Consider the following 20470-nt stretch of genomic DNA (forward strand, 5'->3'; position numbering starts at 1 on the left):
CCAGCAAAAGTATCATCCCCCCCCCCCCCCCCCCTTATTGAGGTGATTCTAATTTGTTGCACCTTATGTGACCACCAGATGGCGTGCTTTTATTTACCAGATGTCTACACTATCAAAAAAGTACTAAAAATACCAGTATTACCATGTTTTTTTTTAACATGGTAATACAATTTACTTTGAGACACGGCTATAGGCCTGATGGTATTTCTGTAGCTTACAGTGCCTTATATCATGGTACATGAAGATAATAATCATTCAATACCATTACTTTTTGTTAGGCTAATTTGCACAGAAACATCTTAACAAACATTTGGTGGTCGAAACAGAAATCCAGCTGAATATAGGCTACATGCTGAAACCTTTTTAAAATGAATGTCTTTAAAGTAAGCAAAGTTAGAATGTTTTTCTCATGGGTTTTAAACCCCCCCCCCCCCCCCCTTATTGAGGTGATTCTAATTTGTTGCACCTTATGTGACCACCAGATGGCGTGCTTTTATTTACCAGATGTCTACACTATCAAAAAAGTACTAAAAATACCAGTATTACCATGTTTTTTTTAACATGGTAATACAATTTACTTTGAGACACGGCTATAGGCCTGATGGTATTTCTGTAGCTTACAGTGCCTTGTATATTAGGTACATGAAGATAATAATCATTCAATACCATTACTTTTTGTTAGGCTAATTTGCACAGAAACATCTTAACAAACATTTGGTGGTCGAAACAGAAATCCAGCTGAATATAGGCTACATGCTGAAACCTTTTTAAAATGAATGTCTTTAAAGTAAGCAAAGTTAGAATGTTTTTCTCATGGGTTTTTCCCCCCGTTATACGAGCAAAGTGAGAGTTGAGTTGAGGATAGCCTACGGCAAGAAGACACTCAGACGGTTTTCACGCCGTGGTCACACAGCAGGGCGGGATTGATGGAGGGAGAATAATACAGTAATCTGCGAGAGAGAGAGAAACCACATCTGGAGGGGAAAAAACAATCATCATTTCATGTCCTCCACCCTCTGTCTTATTCTCCTCCCTCTCCCTCCGTCTCTTTCTCTGACTGAGGAAGGAGCCGGGAGACAGTAGACAGGCGTCGTAAGCAAACGATGCTCCTTTGAAATTTATTTATTTTATAACGATTTATCGCAACTTGACACAATTCTATATATCCGGACAATTTATCCTAATAGCAACAGTTTGCGTTTTTGGTCTAAGTATAGCCTATCGCGTGAGTTGGAAACGGTCAGCTGGATCCAGGAGTGTTTTTGATGAAGACATTCGTTAAGCGTTAAACGCACCGCGCGCTTCAAGTCGTCAAGTATTTCGGAATCAGACGGAGCGTCTTTATCGAGGTAAAACCGTCGCGCACATCTGGACAAACACGATCTGTATCAGCTCACGTCTAGAAAAGCATTACGGTTGTGTGTGTGTGTGTGTGTGTTGTTTTGCGTCGTATTTCGGAATCAGACGGAGCGTCTTTATCGAGGTAAAACCGTCGCGCACATCTGGACAAACACGATCTGTATCAGCTCACGTCTAGAAAAGCATTACGGTTGTGTGTGTGTGTGTGTGTGTTGTTTTGCGTCAGTTTGATCCAGACAGTCTGACTGACCCAGTTTCTTTCATGTTGAACAGATGTCGAATACCAAGGAATAGGTTTGGTAAACAGACTCTGTCATAAACAGGGACCACCTGGTGTTATATAACTTGTGACAGTCATGTCAGGGCAGCTACAGGTGTGAACGGAGGACACCTGGGCGGGTGGGTGGGAGGTTAATTTGTGTTAAATTCAGACGCTGTAATGTCACTTTACAAGGCGCTTTAGAGTACTTGATGCTGATTGGTCAATCCTGACATTCCGCGGTCAAATATGTTTGTGCAATGAGCGCTATTGTTTTTATTTGACATTGTCTCACAAGATTTCTCAGCTATGCTAGTTTACTTGTCTTGTATTGGTCTGCAGCCGTTATTGCACATAATACAATATTTCACGTTTATTTTTTATGCAGTAAAATATGTGAAAATGTCGCAGTTTACTCTCAGAAGTTAATTATCTTAAAATTAACCCTTTCAGCATGAAACAAGACCCTTGTGTTTCTTGACATGATGGGGTTTACGTCAGGGCAAATAAGATCCCATCCTGCGTTATTGTGTTATCTTGTCCTAGCGTAAGCTTTTCATAACCATTTAACGTTAAACTAGTAGGCGAAACTGTTAGCTTGCTAACTTAACCCTTTCAGCATTATACAAGACCCTTATGTTTTGTGTCCTGATGGGGTATATTTAAATTTTATCTCGGTGCAAACTAAGATCTCATCCTGCGTTATTGTGATATATTGTCGTAGCGTAAGCTTTTCATAACCATTTAATGTTAAACTAGTAGGCGAAACTGTTAGCTTGCTAACTTAACCCTTTCAGCATTATACAAGACCCTTATGTTTTGTGTCCTGATGGGGTATATTTCAATTTTATCTCGGTGCAAACTAAGATCTCATCCTGCGTTATTGTGATATATTGTCGTAGCGTAAGCTTTTCATAACCATTTAATGTTAAACTAGTAGGCGAAACTGTTAGCTTGCTAACTTAACCCTTTCAGCATTATACAAGACCCTTATGTTTTGTGTCCTGATGGGGTATATTTCAATTTTATCTCGGTGCAAACTAAGATCTCATCCTGCGTTATTGTGATATATTGTCGTAGCGTAAGCTTTTCATAACCATTTAATGTTAAACTAGTAGGCGAAACTGTTAGCTTGCTAACTTAACCCTTTCAGCATTATACAAGACCCTTATGTTTTGTGTCCTGATGGGGTATATTTCAATTTTATCTCGGTGCAAACTAAGATCTCATCCTGCGTTATTGTGATATCTTGTTGTAGCAAATCAGAAAAGCGTTTTGTTACTATTTAACGCTAAACTAGTAGGCTAAATTGTTAGCTTGGTAACTGAAAACAACATGTTTACGTTTGACCACTTTAGCTCCAGTAACATAATGGGATAAATATCTAATTTAAAAGACAGCTTACGAATAAATACACCATATTTCATTTTTCGCTAATGACAACAACAACAACAGTACATTCCGTTAAATGGGTCGTACAGTTTTAAGGTCCTAAATCAAGTCTAATTTTTACAAGCCATGTGTAGGTACTGTTTTTATATATTCATGTGTGTGTGTGTGTGTGTGTGTGTCTGGATGACAGACTATACAGAGAGAGGGAAGGGGAGAAGAAGGAATGGGAATTTTAGAGGAGGGGAGACTGTGTTGACCTTGTCCTGTTGCCAGACGCAGGGGGTGGAAAGTGAAGGAGCGATGAAGAAAGAGAAAGAGGGAGTGATGTGGCGCTCATTGCCTTCTGTCGGATGATGTTGTTTCTTCCTCATCAGTGATTCATTATTTAGCTGTGTTTTGTTCTCCACCCTCATCCTGTTATGGATGAATGCCAGAGAGTGTTTTTAAGCGGGTCCTCAGAAAATCTAAAAAAATAAAATAAAATTACAGTAAGAAGGAAAACCCAAATATGCACATAGTATTATATTGCTTTAAATGGTTGGCTACTTGTTTAAACTAATTTAAACATTGTTTTAGATTAAATTGTTAAATAAATTATATAACGTACACTGTTAACTTTAAATAAAGAAGTAGATATTTTCCAGATAATGTCATTGAATAAAAAAAAAAAACAATTACATGACATATATATATATAGCAATTAAATGGTTAAATAAATTGACCAATAAAGTTCATAGATTAGACTATGAATTTTATACAAAGCATATAATTTCAAATGGCACTTTTAATATACATTTAATATACATAATTACAAGTAATATGAAGTAGTAGCATATAAATAATGTTATTTATTTATTTTGTTGCCACCAAATTAAATGGTTAAATTAACAAATTAATTACATAAAGTAATGTAATATAGTTTCAATTGTTTTTATGTATAAATTATTACTAGTAATATATGAGTAATATATATCATTTAAAGGGGTCATATGATGCGATTTCAATTTTTCCTTTCTCTTTGGAGTGTTACAAGCTCTTGATGCATAAATAAGGTCTGTAAAGTTGCAAAGACTAAAGTCTCAAATCCAAAGAGATATTCTTTATAAAAATTAAGAGTCAACCACACCTACCTAAAACGGCTCGTTCTAACACGCCTCCACATACCTACGTCACGATGTGGGAAGATTTGCATAACGCCGCCCAAATGTTCACGCAAAGAAAGAAGGCGCAACTTTGATTCTTGCTGTAGTATTGTTGTTGCCGGCACCGCCAATGCAAATTTTGAGCAGTGTAGAGAGTAGCGCTTGTTGTTTGTCATTTCTCCGATCACAAATGCAGACATGGTTTTATGTTTACACGGTGCAATGCAATGCGTAAAAAGACAGTATAAGTCATTATAATCAGTACTTATGTCCCCACTGGATGCAACAAATTCCTCGTTTATAATGGGTTTTAATATTTTTGCCTCATCGTGCGGGACACGGCATCACAGTATGGTAAGGGGCGTAACATTTCCGTCACAGGCTTGAGGTAATCAGCCAATCACAACGCACTGGATAGCTGGCCAATCAGAGCACACCTCGCTTTTCAGACCGATGAGCTTTGTAAAAATCGACGCGTTTCAGAAAGGCGGGGCATAGAGGAGAAACAATAATGTACAGTATGTGGAAAATAATGTGTTTTTTTTACCTTAAACCGCATAAACACATTTCATTACACCAAATACACAAAATAATGTTCTTTTTAGCAACATCATATGACCCCTTTCAATAAACTGACAAATAAGTTAAACTATGAATTTTATACAAAGCAGATCATTTCAAATGACACTTTTTATATATATATTTTATTAACATGAATAATTACTAATAAAATGTAAGTAATAGTAACAATATTATTTATTTGATTATTTATTTATTTGTTTGCCACCAAATTAAATGGTTAAATAAATAAATTGTAAAACAAATGACAGAAATTAATGTCATGTTTCAAATGACAGTTTTTTAAATATATAAATTATTACTCATAATATATATGTAATATATCATATTTGAGGATCCATGCAATTAAAAAGTAAAAAGGAAAACTCCTAGTAAGATACACTAGCACTCCATGCTTTCTTTTTCTGGCTCTTTCTCATGCCAGACACTGAGATTGCAGGCTAAATAATGGGATTGCATCACTGAGTTTTGGAAGGAGAGAGTGAAAAAGAGAAATAGGAAAGGAATGATCACCCACAGCTTTTCGGTGTGAGTCAACAAAAGGAGGTAAAGGGCCAGAATTTCAGACACTTGCAGATGTGGAGGAATGAGAAACAGAATAGAGAAACACCTTGTGTGTGTCTGTGTGGAGAATATAATCATAAAAGTATATATTTAAAGTAGGTATTTTTCTCCAAAAGAAAAAAAAGAAAAGGTTTATTCCATCATTTGAACATTTTGGCACTTTTCCTCATTGTCCTCACAAAAACACCACCTCACTGTCACTGTGGTTGGACACATTGTAAAATAGCTACTCAAAATCCATTTGAAAACCTGTTGAATGTTACCAGGAGGTCGACATTCAGAAATGTGTGCAATATTTGTGGTGTTTGAACAGTATGTCTCAGTGTTAGCATTTATATAAAGGCCAGAAAGTAAGGGTGGAGCTCGAGGAAGAAGTTAGATTGAAAACAAAACCCTATGCCAGAGACTGAGAGTGAGGGATTGACAGAGGGATGGAGACGAGGGGAAGTGTTCAGCACTCAAACCTTTTGCAATACTGTGTAATATCACAAAGAGGGAATCAGAGGAATGAGGAAAAGAAAGCATGCAGGAGCTGAAAATGAAAAGCCACAAGTGTTTGCTCGGAGATCAGCATTTCAACGGTGGGAATGTTCTCTGTAAGAAAACAAACATAACTTTGGGTCATGATGAATGTTGGGGTGTGTTGAAGGTGCTGTACTTCCTCATTCCCGTGTAAGGGAAGAAAATAATTATATGGTTACACTGTAAAAACAATTCTGTAGTTTTTACAAAATAATTCTGGCAGCTGTGGTCGCCAGAATAATTTAGTAAAAAATATAGAAAAACTGTAAACACATTTACGGCCAAAAACTGTAATTTTTACAGTATAAAACTGTAATTTACAAACAAGAAAATTTTAATGTAAACCAGTAAATTCAACAATGCACACTGCTATTAAAATTTTTTTAATAGCAGGTTTTGTACCTTTAACATACTGGCAACCACCATAATAATGCAGGTGGTAAAAGAGAAAGCCACATGAAGAATCAGCACTCATCACAAGTAGCTTCGCCACAAGCAGAAGTATATACTGATATATAGAAGGTGCACAGAGTCATTCATGCAAACACAAAACACCATCATGGTAACACACGATACTTAAATAATGCATTAAACTTTCATTAAACAACAGAAGATGTAACATAAAGCCCAAATATACATAACTAATAACAAAAACTATTAAAAAAAACATGATTATTTAAACAAAATACTTTCAAATGTGGAGTGTCATGCAGGGAATTCTGGGAATATCAGTTTACAGGTTTTGACTGTAAATTATACATTGATTTGTTATTTTTACTTCTAAAAACTGTCAAATTAACAGCATTTTACTGTAAAATTACATGAAATGTCTGTTTAGATATTTTACAGTTTTTCCCTGTATATAGTACGGGAACTTACTGTTTCCCGTAGCGTATTTACAAAATTTTACAGTTAAAATTACACTTGTTTTTTATAGTGTAGATGAATGTTTACGTAATGCACATCACCGTAAGAGAGGATGTTCAGTGGGGTCCAAAAAGGTGTCGTTTAAAAGTCACTTTTTCACTTGTAGTTAAAACTGTTCTGAAAAATTACTCGCACAGATCTCATCACAAGTAGCTTCGCCACAAGCAGAAGTATATACTAATATATAGAAGGTGCACAGAGTCATTCATGCAAACACAAAACACCATCATGGTAACACACGATACTTAAATAATGCATTAAACTTTCATTAAACAACAGAAGATGTAACATAAAGCCCAAATATACATAACTAATAACAAAAACTATTAAAAAAAACATGATTATTTAAACAAAATACTTTCAAATGTGGAGTGTCATGCAGGGAATTCTGGGAATATCAGTTTACAGGTTTTGACTGTAAATTATACATTGATTTGTTATTTTTACTTCTAAAAACTGTCAAATTAACAGCATTTTACTGTAAAATTACATGAAATGTCTGTTTAGATATTTTACAGTTTTTCCCTGTATATAGTACGGGAACTTACTGTTAACCTATTAACAGTTTTTTCCCGTATAATATGGTCCAAAAAGGTGTCGTTTAAAAGTCACTTTTTCACTTGTAGTTAAAACTGTTCTGAAAAATTACTCGCACAGATGTAAATGAGATTATATCTTTATCCAAACAGATTTAGAGAAATTTGGCATTACATAACTTGCCCAGCAATAGATCCTCTGCAGTGAATGGGTGCCGTCAGCAACGGTTTGAAGTTAAAATGCTTTGATGGATTTGTTTATTACAAACATGCAGCAGTAAATTTTCAGCAAATCTTCTGGGTGAACTATTTCTTGAAACATTTTAAATGATTGATTAATTTATTTATGCAAAATAGTAAAGAACTTTAATATCGGCCATAACCTGAAAATGATGAGTGTTGGGGAAAGTTACTTTTAAAAGTAATGCATTACAATATTATAAAAAGTAACCCGTTACTTACTACTTTATGGAAAGTAAATACTTTGAGACAGTGAATAAATGGGAAAACAAAGTAATTTGCATTGCTTATATGAAAAATTAACCCAGATACTTTTTGTAAATTTATAAGTAATGCATTACTTTACTACTAACTTGAAAAAAGTAATCTGATTACGTAACTCACGTTAGCCTACTATAGTAATGCGTTACCCCAATGCTGAAAATAATTATCAACCAGAATTTTAACTATGGTGCATTCCTAATTTCAGCTAGTGGTCTTAGACTTTTGGACCATCTTGTACAAATAATTGTACATATATGTGGAGCCAGAGGGCTAGTCTTCATCAGCTTTTCCTCTGCATCACAGAAAGAAACCGAGATGGGAGGAAAAGAATGAAGGAAAGCAAAGAACTCAGATCTATATATCGCTGTAATGCGTTCTGCATGTTTTGACTGCAGTGGGGCTGCTGGTGTGATGAACAGCTTGTGTGTGTGTGGGTGTGTGTGCGTGACCTGTCTGGCAGAAAGAAATGTAAATGACTTACAGTTGCTGAAGTGAACATGGAGCTGCACATGTATAGGAGTGTGTGTGTGTGTGTGAGGGAGAGAGAGGGTATTTCCTTCTACAAAATAAGCTGCAAAATCACAGCTGTCAGTGTTGGTGCCACTGTGAAGAGTCGAAATGATAAAAATAAAATATTTTTTTCAATATATACAGTATATATAATATGGTTTGATTTTCTCAGGCTGGTGGGGGAGGAAAAGAATGAAGGAAAGCAAAGAACTCAGATCTATATATCGCTGTAATGCGTTCTGCATGTTTTGACTGCAGTGGGGCTGCTGGTGTGATGAACAGCTTGTGTGTGTGTGGGTGTGTGTGCGTGACCTGTCTGGCAGAAAGAAATGTAAATGACTTACAGTTGCTGAAGTGAACATGGAGCTGCACATGTATAGGAGTGAGTGTGTGTGTGTGTGTGAGGGAGAGAGAGGGTATTTCCTTCTACAAAATAAGCTGCAAAATCACAGCTGTCAGTGTTGGTGCCACTGTGAAGAGTCGAAATGATAAAAATAAAATATTTTTTTCAATATATACAGTATATATAATATGGTTTGATTTTCTCAGGCTGGTGGATCAAAGCCATGCTGTCGCTGGACGAGCCCCTGGACTTGAAGATTCCCTCTGGCCGTGACAGGACACTCAGAACGTCCATCTGTGCCCCGCTGCACTTTTCTCGTGCTCGAATATCTCGCGCATTGCACAAGGCCAAAAGCCCTGGTTAGTCAACTGACCACACAAACCACTACATAACTAAACTATAGATGAAACACATATCACTACGGTTATAACATGCATACAGTCATATACGTTTCAATTGAATGATAATGCAATTTATGAGATTAACAGTTATGTGGATTATTTAGTCACTTGTTTCATTCCTGCAATGAATCAGAGTTTTTGAACAAATCAGCTGAATAGTATCTTGATTCGTTCCTGAATCAGTCAGCGTTATTTAACAAATTGGTTCAATGAATGATTCAATGACTCGCTCATAAAGACAGTCACTTGTTTAGTTCCTGAATGAATCAGCTGTTTTGAACAAAATGTTGAATGAACGATTCAATGACAGGTGGCTGCATCCAAAAAAAGCATATTCACTGTATAGGCACTTCTTTTGAATAATTAGAGTAATTCCTTTGCAACTGTTCTTTTGAGTAATTCCTTTGCAACTGTTAAAAAAGTTTGTTCTATATAATATGAATGTGTGTAGTATGAATGTAATTCGGACGTACTACATTTGTCTTGTTATCATTGTCATGTGACCAACAATTGAGTAATTTCACTGACATTACAACTCCTCTCCTGTAGCCTCATATGATAGTAAAATGTTCATCAGAGGCACAAATCAGAATCTACCAGAAGTAGTAGGTCATCTTTCGTACATGTTTCGTTCCTCAAGGGTTTTGAACAAATTAGTTGAATGAGTGATTCAATGACTCACTCAAAAAGACAGTCACTTGTTTCATTCCTGAATTAATCAGTGTGCTTGAACAAATTGATTCAATGAATGAATCAGCAACTCACTTACTGTGACTAGAGCCCTGCATTTCAGCCCGGGCCCCGATTTTTTACGCCCCTAGGGCCGGACTTCAGGCTGATTTTCATGTCATAGTTCAGATGCGCACCGAGCTTCTCCTTCTTTTAGGCTTCTCCAGCAGCAGCAGCAAGCGCAAGTGACTTCAGCGCAGCTGGAAGAGATCTGCGTTCAAACGCACGTAAAAGGCTAAAGCTTGCTGCAAAGCACCGGCAAAAGTATTTACTATGTTATAGTAATATATAACTATTTGGATTACTTATTAAAACTAGTGTTTTCTGAGTCAGTATCGCAAGGATGAAGTTGCCAATCCTGACTCGCCATCTCCTCATTGGACGCGCCTTTACAGAGAAATGCATCTTTACGGATTACATAATGAAAGTGTTTTTGCTTTCGATTTGTTTTATTTTGTTAAGCAGTAATTTAAAGTTTTCTATAGATATATTTATTATGTCTGTGAGGCATGTATTCACTGAGTTTCAGTTAATTTTTGTGAAGCGCTCCTGTTCAAGACCGAGACGGCAGAAAGCGCATCCTGGTTGTTTTCTTTATTTTATAAAAGCACAACGATTTGTTGATATTGAGAGTGCACACAAATAAAAGTAGTAGGGCTGGGTAAAAAATATTAACTGAAGTAATTGTAACTTAATTATTATAAAAACTTCATTAAGTGCAATTTAAGCAGTTGTACAGCACAAATCAGTCATTTTTAACCTTCAATATTATAATGCAGTACCACCTGACTCTCATGCATATTTTACAGCATAAGTTGAGAGATTTTTTTTACCTTGAGAAAATTTGGCATGTACTGGACCTGATATGTATCCAAAATAATCGATATTGAATCGAATCGAATTGGTAATCGAATTGAATTGTAAGCTTGTGAATGAGAATCAAATCGAATTGTAAAATTTGTGTCAAAACCCAGCCCTAAAAAGTAGACCCTTTACAGTTCTGAATTATGTATTATTCTTACCTTTATGAGCAAAAATTACGGCATATTTTAAGTTGTTTCCACTGAAACAAAATGCAAGTGATCGCGTTGTAGAGGTCGACCGATGTATCGGTTTTGCTGATTAATCGGCACCAATAGTTGCCGGAACTATCGGCTATCGGCAAAAATCCATGCTAATAGTTTTTCCAGGTTGTGTCTGTTGCTGGAGTGGCTGAGAAGCTCCGCGGTCATTATACAGTACAAGAGCGAGAGTGCCCTCTATAGAGGCGAAATCACTGACAGCACGTGCTGTTTGTTTTGACACGTGACACTGCGCTTACCCTTTACAGTTCTGAATTATGTATTATTCTTACCTTTATGAGCAAAAATTACGGCATATTTTAAGTTGTTTCCACTGAAACAAAATGCAAGTGATCGCGTTGTAGAGGTCGACCGATGTATCGGTTTTGCTGATTAATCGGCACCAATAGTTGCCGGAACTATCGGCTATCGGCAAAAATCCATGCTAATAGTTTTTCCAGGTTGTGTCTGTTGCTGGAGTGGCTGAGAAGCTCCGCGGTCATTATACAGTACAAGAGCGAGAGTGCCCTCTATAGAGGCGAAATCACTGACAGCACGTGCTGTTTGTTTTTACACGTGACACTGCGCTTCACAGAGTGGGACACTTCAGATGCGCAGATTTAAAACAGACAACGAAACGTGTGTACACAGTACACTATAGTGCATGTTTTTATATCATTACTAAGTAATTAATTTGTTAATTGGATGCTGCATTAGTGGAGAAAGGACAGAAGTATGTTTGCTATCAAGGCTGAGAGGACGCGAACATTAGCAGCACTTCAAGCGGTTAAAACAATGTGACCAAAACACACGCAAGTCTGATGCAAATTCTAAATGTCATGATTGTTAACATCTATTTGCATTAGTTTATCTCCAGCTGGTCACTTTAATGCATTTGCCATCCAGCGAAGTTGCAGATTTAAAGCTGGGACGCGGTAAAGAAACAGAAATCCTGCCGCTCCACAGAGTGCCATTCACACAGTTTTACATGAAATCACATTATATTAGTCCCACATCATTGTTAATGTACATAATGACTTCACCCTAGGCTGTAAAACTGTGTATTGTGCATTTTTTCAGTGAAACATTTGTCCTTCTGTGGCTCTAATAAAGTCTGTATGCTTCATATAGAGAGCTATAATATAGATCGCTCTTTTTCTTTGTTTTGCTGGGGGGTTTTTTGTCTTTACAGTTCTGAATTATGTATTATTCTTACCTTTATGAGCAAAAATTACGGCATATTTTAAGTTGTTTCCACTGAAACAAAATGCAAGTGATCGCGTTGTAGAGGTCGACCGATGTATCGGTTTTGCTGATTAATCGGCACCAATAGTTGCCAGAACTATCGGCTATCGGCAAAAATCCATGCTAATAGTTTTTCCAGGTTGCGTCTGTTGCTGGAGCGGCTGAGAAGCTCCGCTGTCATTATACAGTACGAGAGCGAGAGTGCCCTCTATAGAGGCGAAATCACTGACAGCACGTGCTGTTTGTTTTGACACGTGACACTGCGCTTCACAGAGTGGGACACTTCAGATGCGCAGATTTAAAACAGACAACGAAACGTGTGTACACAGTACACTATAGTGCATGTTTTTATATCATTACTAAGTAATTAATTTGTTAATTGGATGCTGCATTAGTGGAGAAAGGACAGAAGTATGTTTGCTATCAAGGCTGAGAGGACGCGAACATTAGCAGCACTTCAAGCGGTTAAAACAATGTGACCAAAACACACGCAAGTCTGATGCAAATTCTAAATGTCATGATTGTTAACATCTATTTGCATTAGTTTATATCCAGCTGGTCACTTTAATGCATTTGCCATCCAGCGAAGTTGCAGATTTAAAGCTGGGACGCGGTAAAGAAACAGAAATCCTGCCGCTCCACAGAGTGCCATTCACACAGTTTTACATGAAATCACATTATATTAGTCCCAAATCATTGTTAATGTACATAATGACTTCACCCTAGGCTGTAAAACTGTGTATTGTGCATTTTTTCAGTGAAACGTTTGTCCTTCTGTGGCTCTAATAAAGTCTGTATGCTTCATATAGAGAGCTATAATATAGATCGCTCTTTTTCTTTGTTTTGCTGGGGGGTTTTTTGTCTTTTTTAAACACCGAACTTCAAACTCATCTATGCCACTTTTTGATCATTCTTGAAGTGAACTTTTGCCCGTTTGGTGACTAAATAAACTGTTTTAGGCCGCTGCTTGAACTGAACACAACTCGTCCAGTGCGAGCTCTCCTAGACGCGACGCTGTGCTTTTTGCCCGGTGTCCGACTGCCATATTTTGTTATTTTGATTAGGTAATCATCACGTGTTCTAGAAGAGAACTAATTAAAGTGTGAGAGTATACATACAATATCCATATGCATGTAATTTCAATGCAATGGCCTTTGTGTAGATATTGTCACGGTACGTGCGGGGAGATGAAGCGAGGACTCAATCGCTGGAGAAATGGTATTTTATTTTAGTAAAAAATGAAACAAACACAAACTCAAACCACCCCGAAGGGGAAAAACAGACAGGTAGGCCTAAAGCTGCACACATGCAGACACGAAACACACACCATGAAAAATGACGGATCAGCACAGGATGACAGACAAGGAGAATAAATAGGAACCAAACGAGGAGGCTAACGAGGGAGACACAGGTGGAGCAACTAAAACAATAACGAGGTAACAAGATGGGAGGGGCCAGACAATAGACAGGAGAGAGCACATGGCAACAGACAAACACAACACAAGCCATGTGCTCCCAGAACACAGTCATCTGGTGGCCCTCCTGGGCACACCAGCTGAAGACTGTGACAGATATTTAAAGATGGCCATCTAGTTAGAGTGTGCTCATTTCAACATCTACTAATAAATTTTTTAAATTTTGAAGTTTAATGATCAATATATAATTAATATTAATATTTTTATTCATGTATAAAGTATGGTTCAGCACTTTTTTAAAATATAAATGCACTATTTTAATTTTTGTTAACTATCGGTTGATTAATCAGTATCGGCCTGTGTGGTCCAACCTAGCTATCGGTATCTGTAAAATCCACTATCGGTCGACCTCTATCGTGTTGGCACCTCCATGTCCTGCAGAGTTTCCACTCTCTGCACAAACGCTTGGATATGCATCTAACAGCGCACATTCATCTAGGTTTAACATTTAAACTAACATTGTTATATGCTTGAACTGTTTTATATCTATAGATTTTATTTTAGGCAAGTCGTGATGATTTGAGAAGGCGAAATTGATCAAACATAGGCTATGATCACTGTTTTGGGAGAAGGGGGAAAAAAGACGGGCTCGGGTCGGACACGGGGCGGTAATTCTGATAAGCTGTCAGACACGGGCCGGGCTAGGGCCTGAGCGTCTCGGGCCAGGGCCGAGCTAGGGCCTATATTTGAGGCCCGTGCAGGGACTTTTGCCACCTACTGTCGTAACAGTGTAACTACAGAAAGAGTCACTAAAAACCATCACTAATCTATAGTCTGACAGTCAATAACAGTCTCAGTTGTACAAAAGCTAACCTCATTTCTTCTTATCTCCAGATGCAGCTGACAAGGACATGTCAGATTCTTCATCGTCCATGGTGGTAGATCTGAGTCTGTCTCCATCTTCCTCTCCCTCACCACCCTCTCCCATAGACAGCGGCGCTAGCTGGAGCCCCACAGCGCCTCTTCTGGCCTCAGTGAGTAACTTGTACCTCAAACTCTGCAACATTTTTCAAATGGTTCAGTTGATTTTGAACAACACTGTTAAATGATTGTATGTGTGTGTGTGTATATATATATATATATATATATATATATATATATATATATATATATATTTATTTATTTATTTATATAAGCCTAGATCACTCTAGTTGACATCAACTTACATAGTTGAAAATGACCTTTTAGTCTCAGCGACGTCAGAAAATTCACAGCAAATCAGAAAATGAGTCTGTTTTTATCTATGTGGTAAATTGATTCAAATGATTCTGATCACTTTCAAGAATCAAAGTATTATTTCTGAGATGAATATGATCTCAGAAGTCTTTAGCTTTCGGGGTGTAGACAAAGTTTCTTTGACAAATAAATGTAATTCTGCTGGAAGAAAGACTGCCTTATACACCATTACCATAATTCAATTCCCCTCCACACTAATTAATTTCAGTCCAGTCTCACACGGTGTCCTAATCTGAACCCTTTCTAGGATCAAAAATAGAGGGTAGGTTTGGGAACATGTCCGGACTTGTTCGGCCATGAGGTGGTCTCTTACTTCTCAACCAAGATGAGTCGGACATGATTCAGAAATGAATTACTGATACAAAAGCTCTTCTGCCTCTTCAGGAATCCGAAAGCACCACGTACCACGAGGACAGCGCCTCTCCTCCTCCAGGTTTCCAGTTCTTTCTGCCAATTGGTGCAGAGGGTCCCCTGCGCCTGCCCTCCTCGATGCTGATTGGTCAGCACTCCCCTGAGCCCTCGAGTGACGAACAGCTGGCCTGCCGCTGGCTAAAAGTGAGTGAGAGAAAGCTGGTATTACTGTTTTGAGCCATGATGATGAGGTTGAAGACTAAATTAAATGCATTCCATAATATGTTTCCAAGTGAAAAAAGTAAATGTATTAAAAGAGGAAATAATGTAACACTATTTGTTCTACGGATGAGTCCATTTTTGCAACAAAATCTGTTAGACTTACTTTAAAAGAAAGACCCGAGCCATGTTTAGAGACCAGAATATAATAGAGACTAAATCCACTAAATTCACTCTGAACACTTTAGAAAGTGCATAGCAAACTTGTATCCGTTTCTTTCTTCTGCTGATATTTTGAAGAATGTTGGTAACCAAACAGCTGACAGTAGCCATTGACTTCCATAGTATGGAAAAAAATACAATGTAAGTCAATGGCTACCATCAACTGTTTACCCAGTTGTTTACCAACTGATTACCACATTCCTCGAAATGGCTCCTTCTGTGTTCTAAAGAACAAAAATAAATAAATAATCAAACAAGTTTGGAACAGCTTGAGAGCGAGTAAACAATCACAGCATTTTCATTTTTGGGTGAACTATTCCTTTAAGCGCATGATGTTAGATATTAAAAGAGCTATTTATAATCTATTCATTTTGTGCTCCTTTCCTCCCTGCTCCTGCTATGCTCTCGATCTTGACTCTGTAGTGCCATCTGCTGTTCGAGAGCCTGCAGGATCTGGTGGACCATGTGAATGACTCGCATGTGAAACCAGAGAAGAATTCAGGGTACTGCTGCCGCTGGGAGGGCTGTGCGCGCAAGGGAAGAGGCTTTAATGCCAGGTCAGACAACATACACACATTCATAGGATTTAAGCACAAAGCAGTTAGAATTCCACCCACTCCAAGATATTGAGAAACTTTAAAGCCTGTCTGATGCTTGCTCTTGGATGGTGTGCATAGGGTATATAAGCAGTAATTCGGGATCTATTTGCTTACGCAGGTATAAGATGCTGATTCATATCCGTACTCATACCAACGAGAAACCTCATCACTGCCCTACCTGCCACAAGAGTTTCTCACGCCTGGAGAACCTGAAAATACACACCCGATCACACACAGGTGAGAAACACACTTTTGTAATACAAAAAAAACACAAAAAATGCAAACACAGATATGGTACACACATAAAATCCAGTTAGCTCTCATTTAAACAAGAATAGGTTTTCACAATACTGACATTTCAGACATAGATACCAGTATACAAGTATCATTTGACAACTCTTGATATCAGCTTTGAAACCATAGAGAAACAACTATTATGCTGTTCAAGACATTGATTTATTTAAAGAGTTACATATTAATGCTAATATTAAAAAATTAAGCAATGTCATATAGCCTTAAAATATTTTTTTCATGTGTCTAACAGCAACATTCAGTAAACATTCAGATATTTAAAGTATAATACAAAAGTAATCAAATGTAAAGTATACAGTTAAAGTATTCATTAAGTTTACAATATATTTAATTGTAAATTATATACAAAATATTAAAATATTTATACAAATTATTTTATGTAATAATTATAGTATAAATACATATTTTTACATCTTTGTATATATTTTGTAATTCAATCTATTTTTATATTTATAAATCTATAGTCTACAACGCTCTTTGTACCAAATTGAGTCTGTAGATTTAACTGTAGAATTTATATATATACACACCAAGAACGATAACTATAAAGATAACTATAATAATAACTATATTAGCATCCACACCAACGGATGAAAACATTCTGTTTATTATAAGCATGTGTTTGGGGTAACGTGAGTTAGGTAATCAGATTACTTCTTAAAGTAACTAGTAAAGTAACATTACTTTTTAATTTACAAGAAAACATCGGAGTTACTTTTTCAAATAAGTAACGCCAGTTACTTTGTTCTCCCATTGACTGACTGACAGCTCTCCTGTTCCCAGATAAATCGGGAGTAAGTGCAGAAGCGTTTTGTTCACTGTGTAAACATAATGTTACTGTAGCTCTAAACTAAATGTGAACATGCATTTATCATCTCACTTGCACAAAAAACGATTCAGTATTTCTCAAAATGAATAAAAACAGCTAAATGCAAACTCAGAATTTGACTGCAGTAATTATGTTGAATAACACAATTATTCTTTATGTACTTAATCCATTTTATTAACCAATGTCTTTGCTGCTGACCTTTGATGACCCAATTCAACCATACTAATAAGTGTAAAAAAGAAAGAAAGAAAAGAAATAGAAAAATTTAGTAGAACTTTCTTCCACTGTACAGACATGAATTTACATTTCCTAAAGCCTGAGGTGTATTCATTTCACTTTTGGCGTAAAAGGTCTTTTACCTTTTACCTTAATATAACTTTTTTTATATTAAAAACAAACAAGCAAGCCCAGCCCAGATGAGAAAAAGTCATGCAAAAGTAACATATCGCATAACTTTCCCTAAAAAGTAGCTAAAATAAATAAGTTACTTTTTAGGAAGTAATACAATACTGGGTTACACTTTATTTCGATAGTCCACTTTAGACATTCTACTAACTATAAGTAACTTTGTAACTACATGTCAACTACATGTCAACTAATTCTCATTAATTTGCAACTACATGTCTACTAACTCTCAGAGTAGACTGTTTGGGTAGGTTTAGGCTTAGTAGAATAAGTTGTCAAAGAAAGTGTTAGAAGATATTAAGCAGACTACTAATACTCTACTAACTGCTAGTTGACATGTAGTTGCAAAGTTACTTACTGTTAGTAGAATGTCTAAAGTGGACTATCGAAATAAAGTGTTACCAAATATTGTATTACATTTATTCCCCAACACTGATTATAAGCATGTGCTGCAGTTTTGCATGTGCCACTTTAAATGCTCAAGCTTTAAATGCTAAAGCAGGACGGATTCTGATTGGCTGTCAGTGTTTTTATCGTTCATCAGCTCGAAAAAAATAACAAATTCCAACAATATCGTTCCTCTGTGCCGTTATCGTTATAGCTGTGGTGTGGACTGCTATTCATTTATTAATTGTTATTATAGTTATCATCCTTGTTGTGAATGGGCCTTTTGACTTTTATTGTTTTTTTTTAATGTAAGCGTGACCTTAATACCAAAATACCAGTACTTTTTTGTCACACATCCACATTTTCCCACACAAAATGACAAGTCTCTACAGGCCTGTGCAGTCTGGTTGTGACTGTCTGACCTCAGCTGTCTCGACCCCTGCATTCCTCTGGTACAGCCTTTGATTATCTCTTGCTCTTCTGCCCTCTCAGGAGAGAAGCCATACATCTGTCCTTACGAAGGCTGCAACAAGCGCTACTCGAACTCCAGCGACCGCTTCAAACACACGCGCACACACTATGTGGATAAACCCTACTGCTGCAAAATGGTGGGCTGTCTGAAGCGCTACACCGACCCCAGCTCTCTCCGCAAACACATCAAGGCCCACGGCCACGCCGTAGTGCAGGAACGCGCCGCCTCGCCCAGAACCAACAGGCTGGATTCGGATGGTGTCTCATCGATGGATGGCCGACGGATGGATCGTTCTTACCCAGGAGTGGCTCGTTTCGTCTTACCGGGTGCGGCGACAACCTTATTTGGGGCTCACGCCTTCGCCGGGGCCCTTAGCAATCACCCCCTGGATCTGTCCAGGCTCAGTCCGCTTTTAGGAGCCGGGCCGGTACTGTACCCCAGCTCTGGTGCTCTTGGGCTTGGGAAGGTGCCTATCCTGCACCCCTTGTTGTTGCCGCCATTCGGTCTCGGCGTGGGTCAAGCTGAAAGAGCGGTTGAGGAAGAAGATGATGTTGATGATGAGGATGAAGGCAGGATGGGAGCAGGACGGGGCCCTCACTCATGGGTCGTGATTCCTCCGGGCATGCTGTTCTTGAAACAGGTGGCAACCACATAAAGAGACTCATGGGCCTTGTTCACACTGCACAACAATCTGATTTGGATTCAAATCGGATTACGGTGTCATTTTGCGAGCGCTGAAATCACATCAGTTATGTTATGTCCCAAAAAAAACAACTTGGAAAAATGTTTGTTGAGAGTTCAGACTTTGTTTGGATTTTGAACTGTTCACGAATTTGGTGTGAATCCCAGTTTGTCTGTTTTCTGTTCACACTACAAAAGCTAAACCGGTTTCACATATTCCAAAAAACGCTAAACAAAACCTTATGGGCCATTCACACCAATGACAATAACTATAATGTTTTAAATGAATGAAATTGTTGTTGGAATCACTTTCAGGACGATCCATTTTTCCAGCTGAGCTTGAAAAATGGATTTATCTTTCCCGAGCTTGAGTATTTAAAGCAACTACAGTGTTTACTTACAATGAACAGAATGTTATTCTTCATTTATGTGAACGAAGATAGTTACTGTTATAGTTATTGTTCCTGGTGTGAGCCATTAGTCACTCACTTTAGTACTTGCTATTCACAAGGAAAGAGGTGCTAGCTTTTAGGGAAATTACACAATGTTTAAATAGTCAAAACAAAGTTCATTCAAATTAATATTCATGCACCATCTGTGTGCAATATTAATCAGTGTGTCATCAAAAATGTCAGAACGTATGTAATGTGATGTTGGTAAGAAATTCCTAGAAGGTGGTCCTTCATAATTATAGTATGCTGATTTACCTAAGAGTCTCCTGGAGGCTATTTAGAGTGACCAAACAGAGAACAGGATGTGACATGAAAAGCATTCCGTCATGGCCAAAAATATCGGCACCCTTGGTAAATATGATCAAAGAAGGCTGTGAAAATTAATCGCCATTGTTAATCCTTTTGATCTTTTATTTAAAAAAATCACAAAAATCTAACCTTTCATTGAATAATAAGAATTTAAAATGTGGGGAAATATCATTATGAAATAAATGTTTTTCTCTAATACACACTGGCCACAATTAACGGCACCCTTTTATTCAATACGTTTTGAAACCTCCATTTGCCAGTTTAACAGCTCTAAATTTTCTCCTATAATGCCTGATGAGGTATTTTTGATATTCCTTCTTGATATACCGATATTTTTGTTCATGACTGTACATACGACGCACTTCTTTAGAATTATACTAAAAAGCACCTGCTTTGAGCTAACAAAGAAACATTAGCCTGTGTTCCACAACTATAGGCCGGATATGTT

At 37.4% G+C, this 20470-nt stretch overlaps 1 protein-coding gene across 2 annotated transcripts; it reads left to right on the forward strand.

Annotated features, from left to right (window-relative positions):
• Positions 1-1069: 1069 nt before the first annotated feature.
• glis2a (GLIS family zinc finger 2a) lies at positions 1070-20088 on the forward strand. Of its 2 annotated transcripts, none has more exons than XM_016252186.1 (7): positions 1070-1349; positions 8844-8996; positions 14383-14522; positions 15169-15339; positions 16000-16133; positions 16294-16412; positions 18601-20088. In XM_016252186.1, the coding sequence occupies exons 2-7, from the start codon at positions 8861-8863 to the stop codon at positions 19233-19235; spliced, it is 1335 nt and encodes a 444-aa protein (XP_016107672.1). In that variant the 5' UTR covers positions 1070-1349; positions 8844-8860; the 3' UTR covers positions 19236-20088. The 2 variants fall into 2 exon arrangements, with proteins under 2 accessions (XP_016107672.1, XP_016107673.1); XM_016252187.1 differs by lacking the exon at positions 1070-1349 and adding an exon at positions 1456-1483.
• Positions 20089-20470: the final 382 nt, after the last annotated feature.

The sequence above is a fragment of the Sinocyclocheilus grahami genome, unplaced genomic scaffold (genome assembly GCF_001515645.1).
Source record: "Sinocyclocheilus grahami isolate Dianchi unplaced genomic scaffold, SAMN03320097.WGS_v1.1 scaffold1091.1, whole genome shotgun sequence".
Lineage (NCBI taxonomy): Eukaryota > Metazoa > Chordata > Actinopteri > Cypriniformes > Cyprinidae > Sinocyclocheilus > Sinocyclocheilus grahami.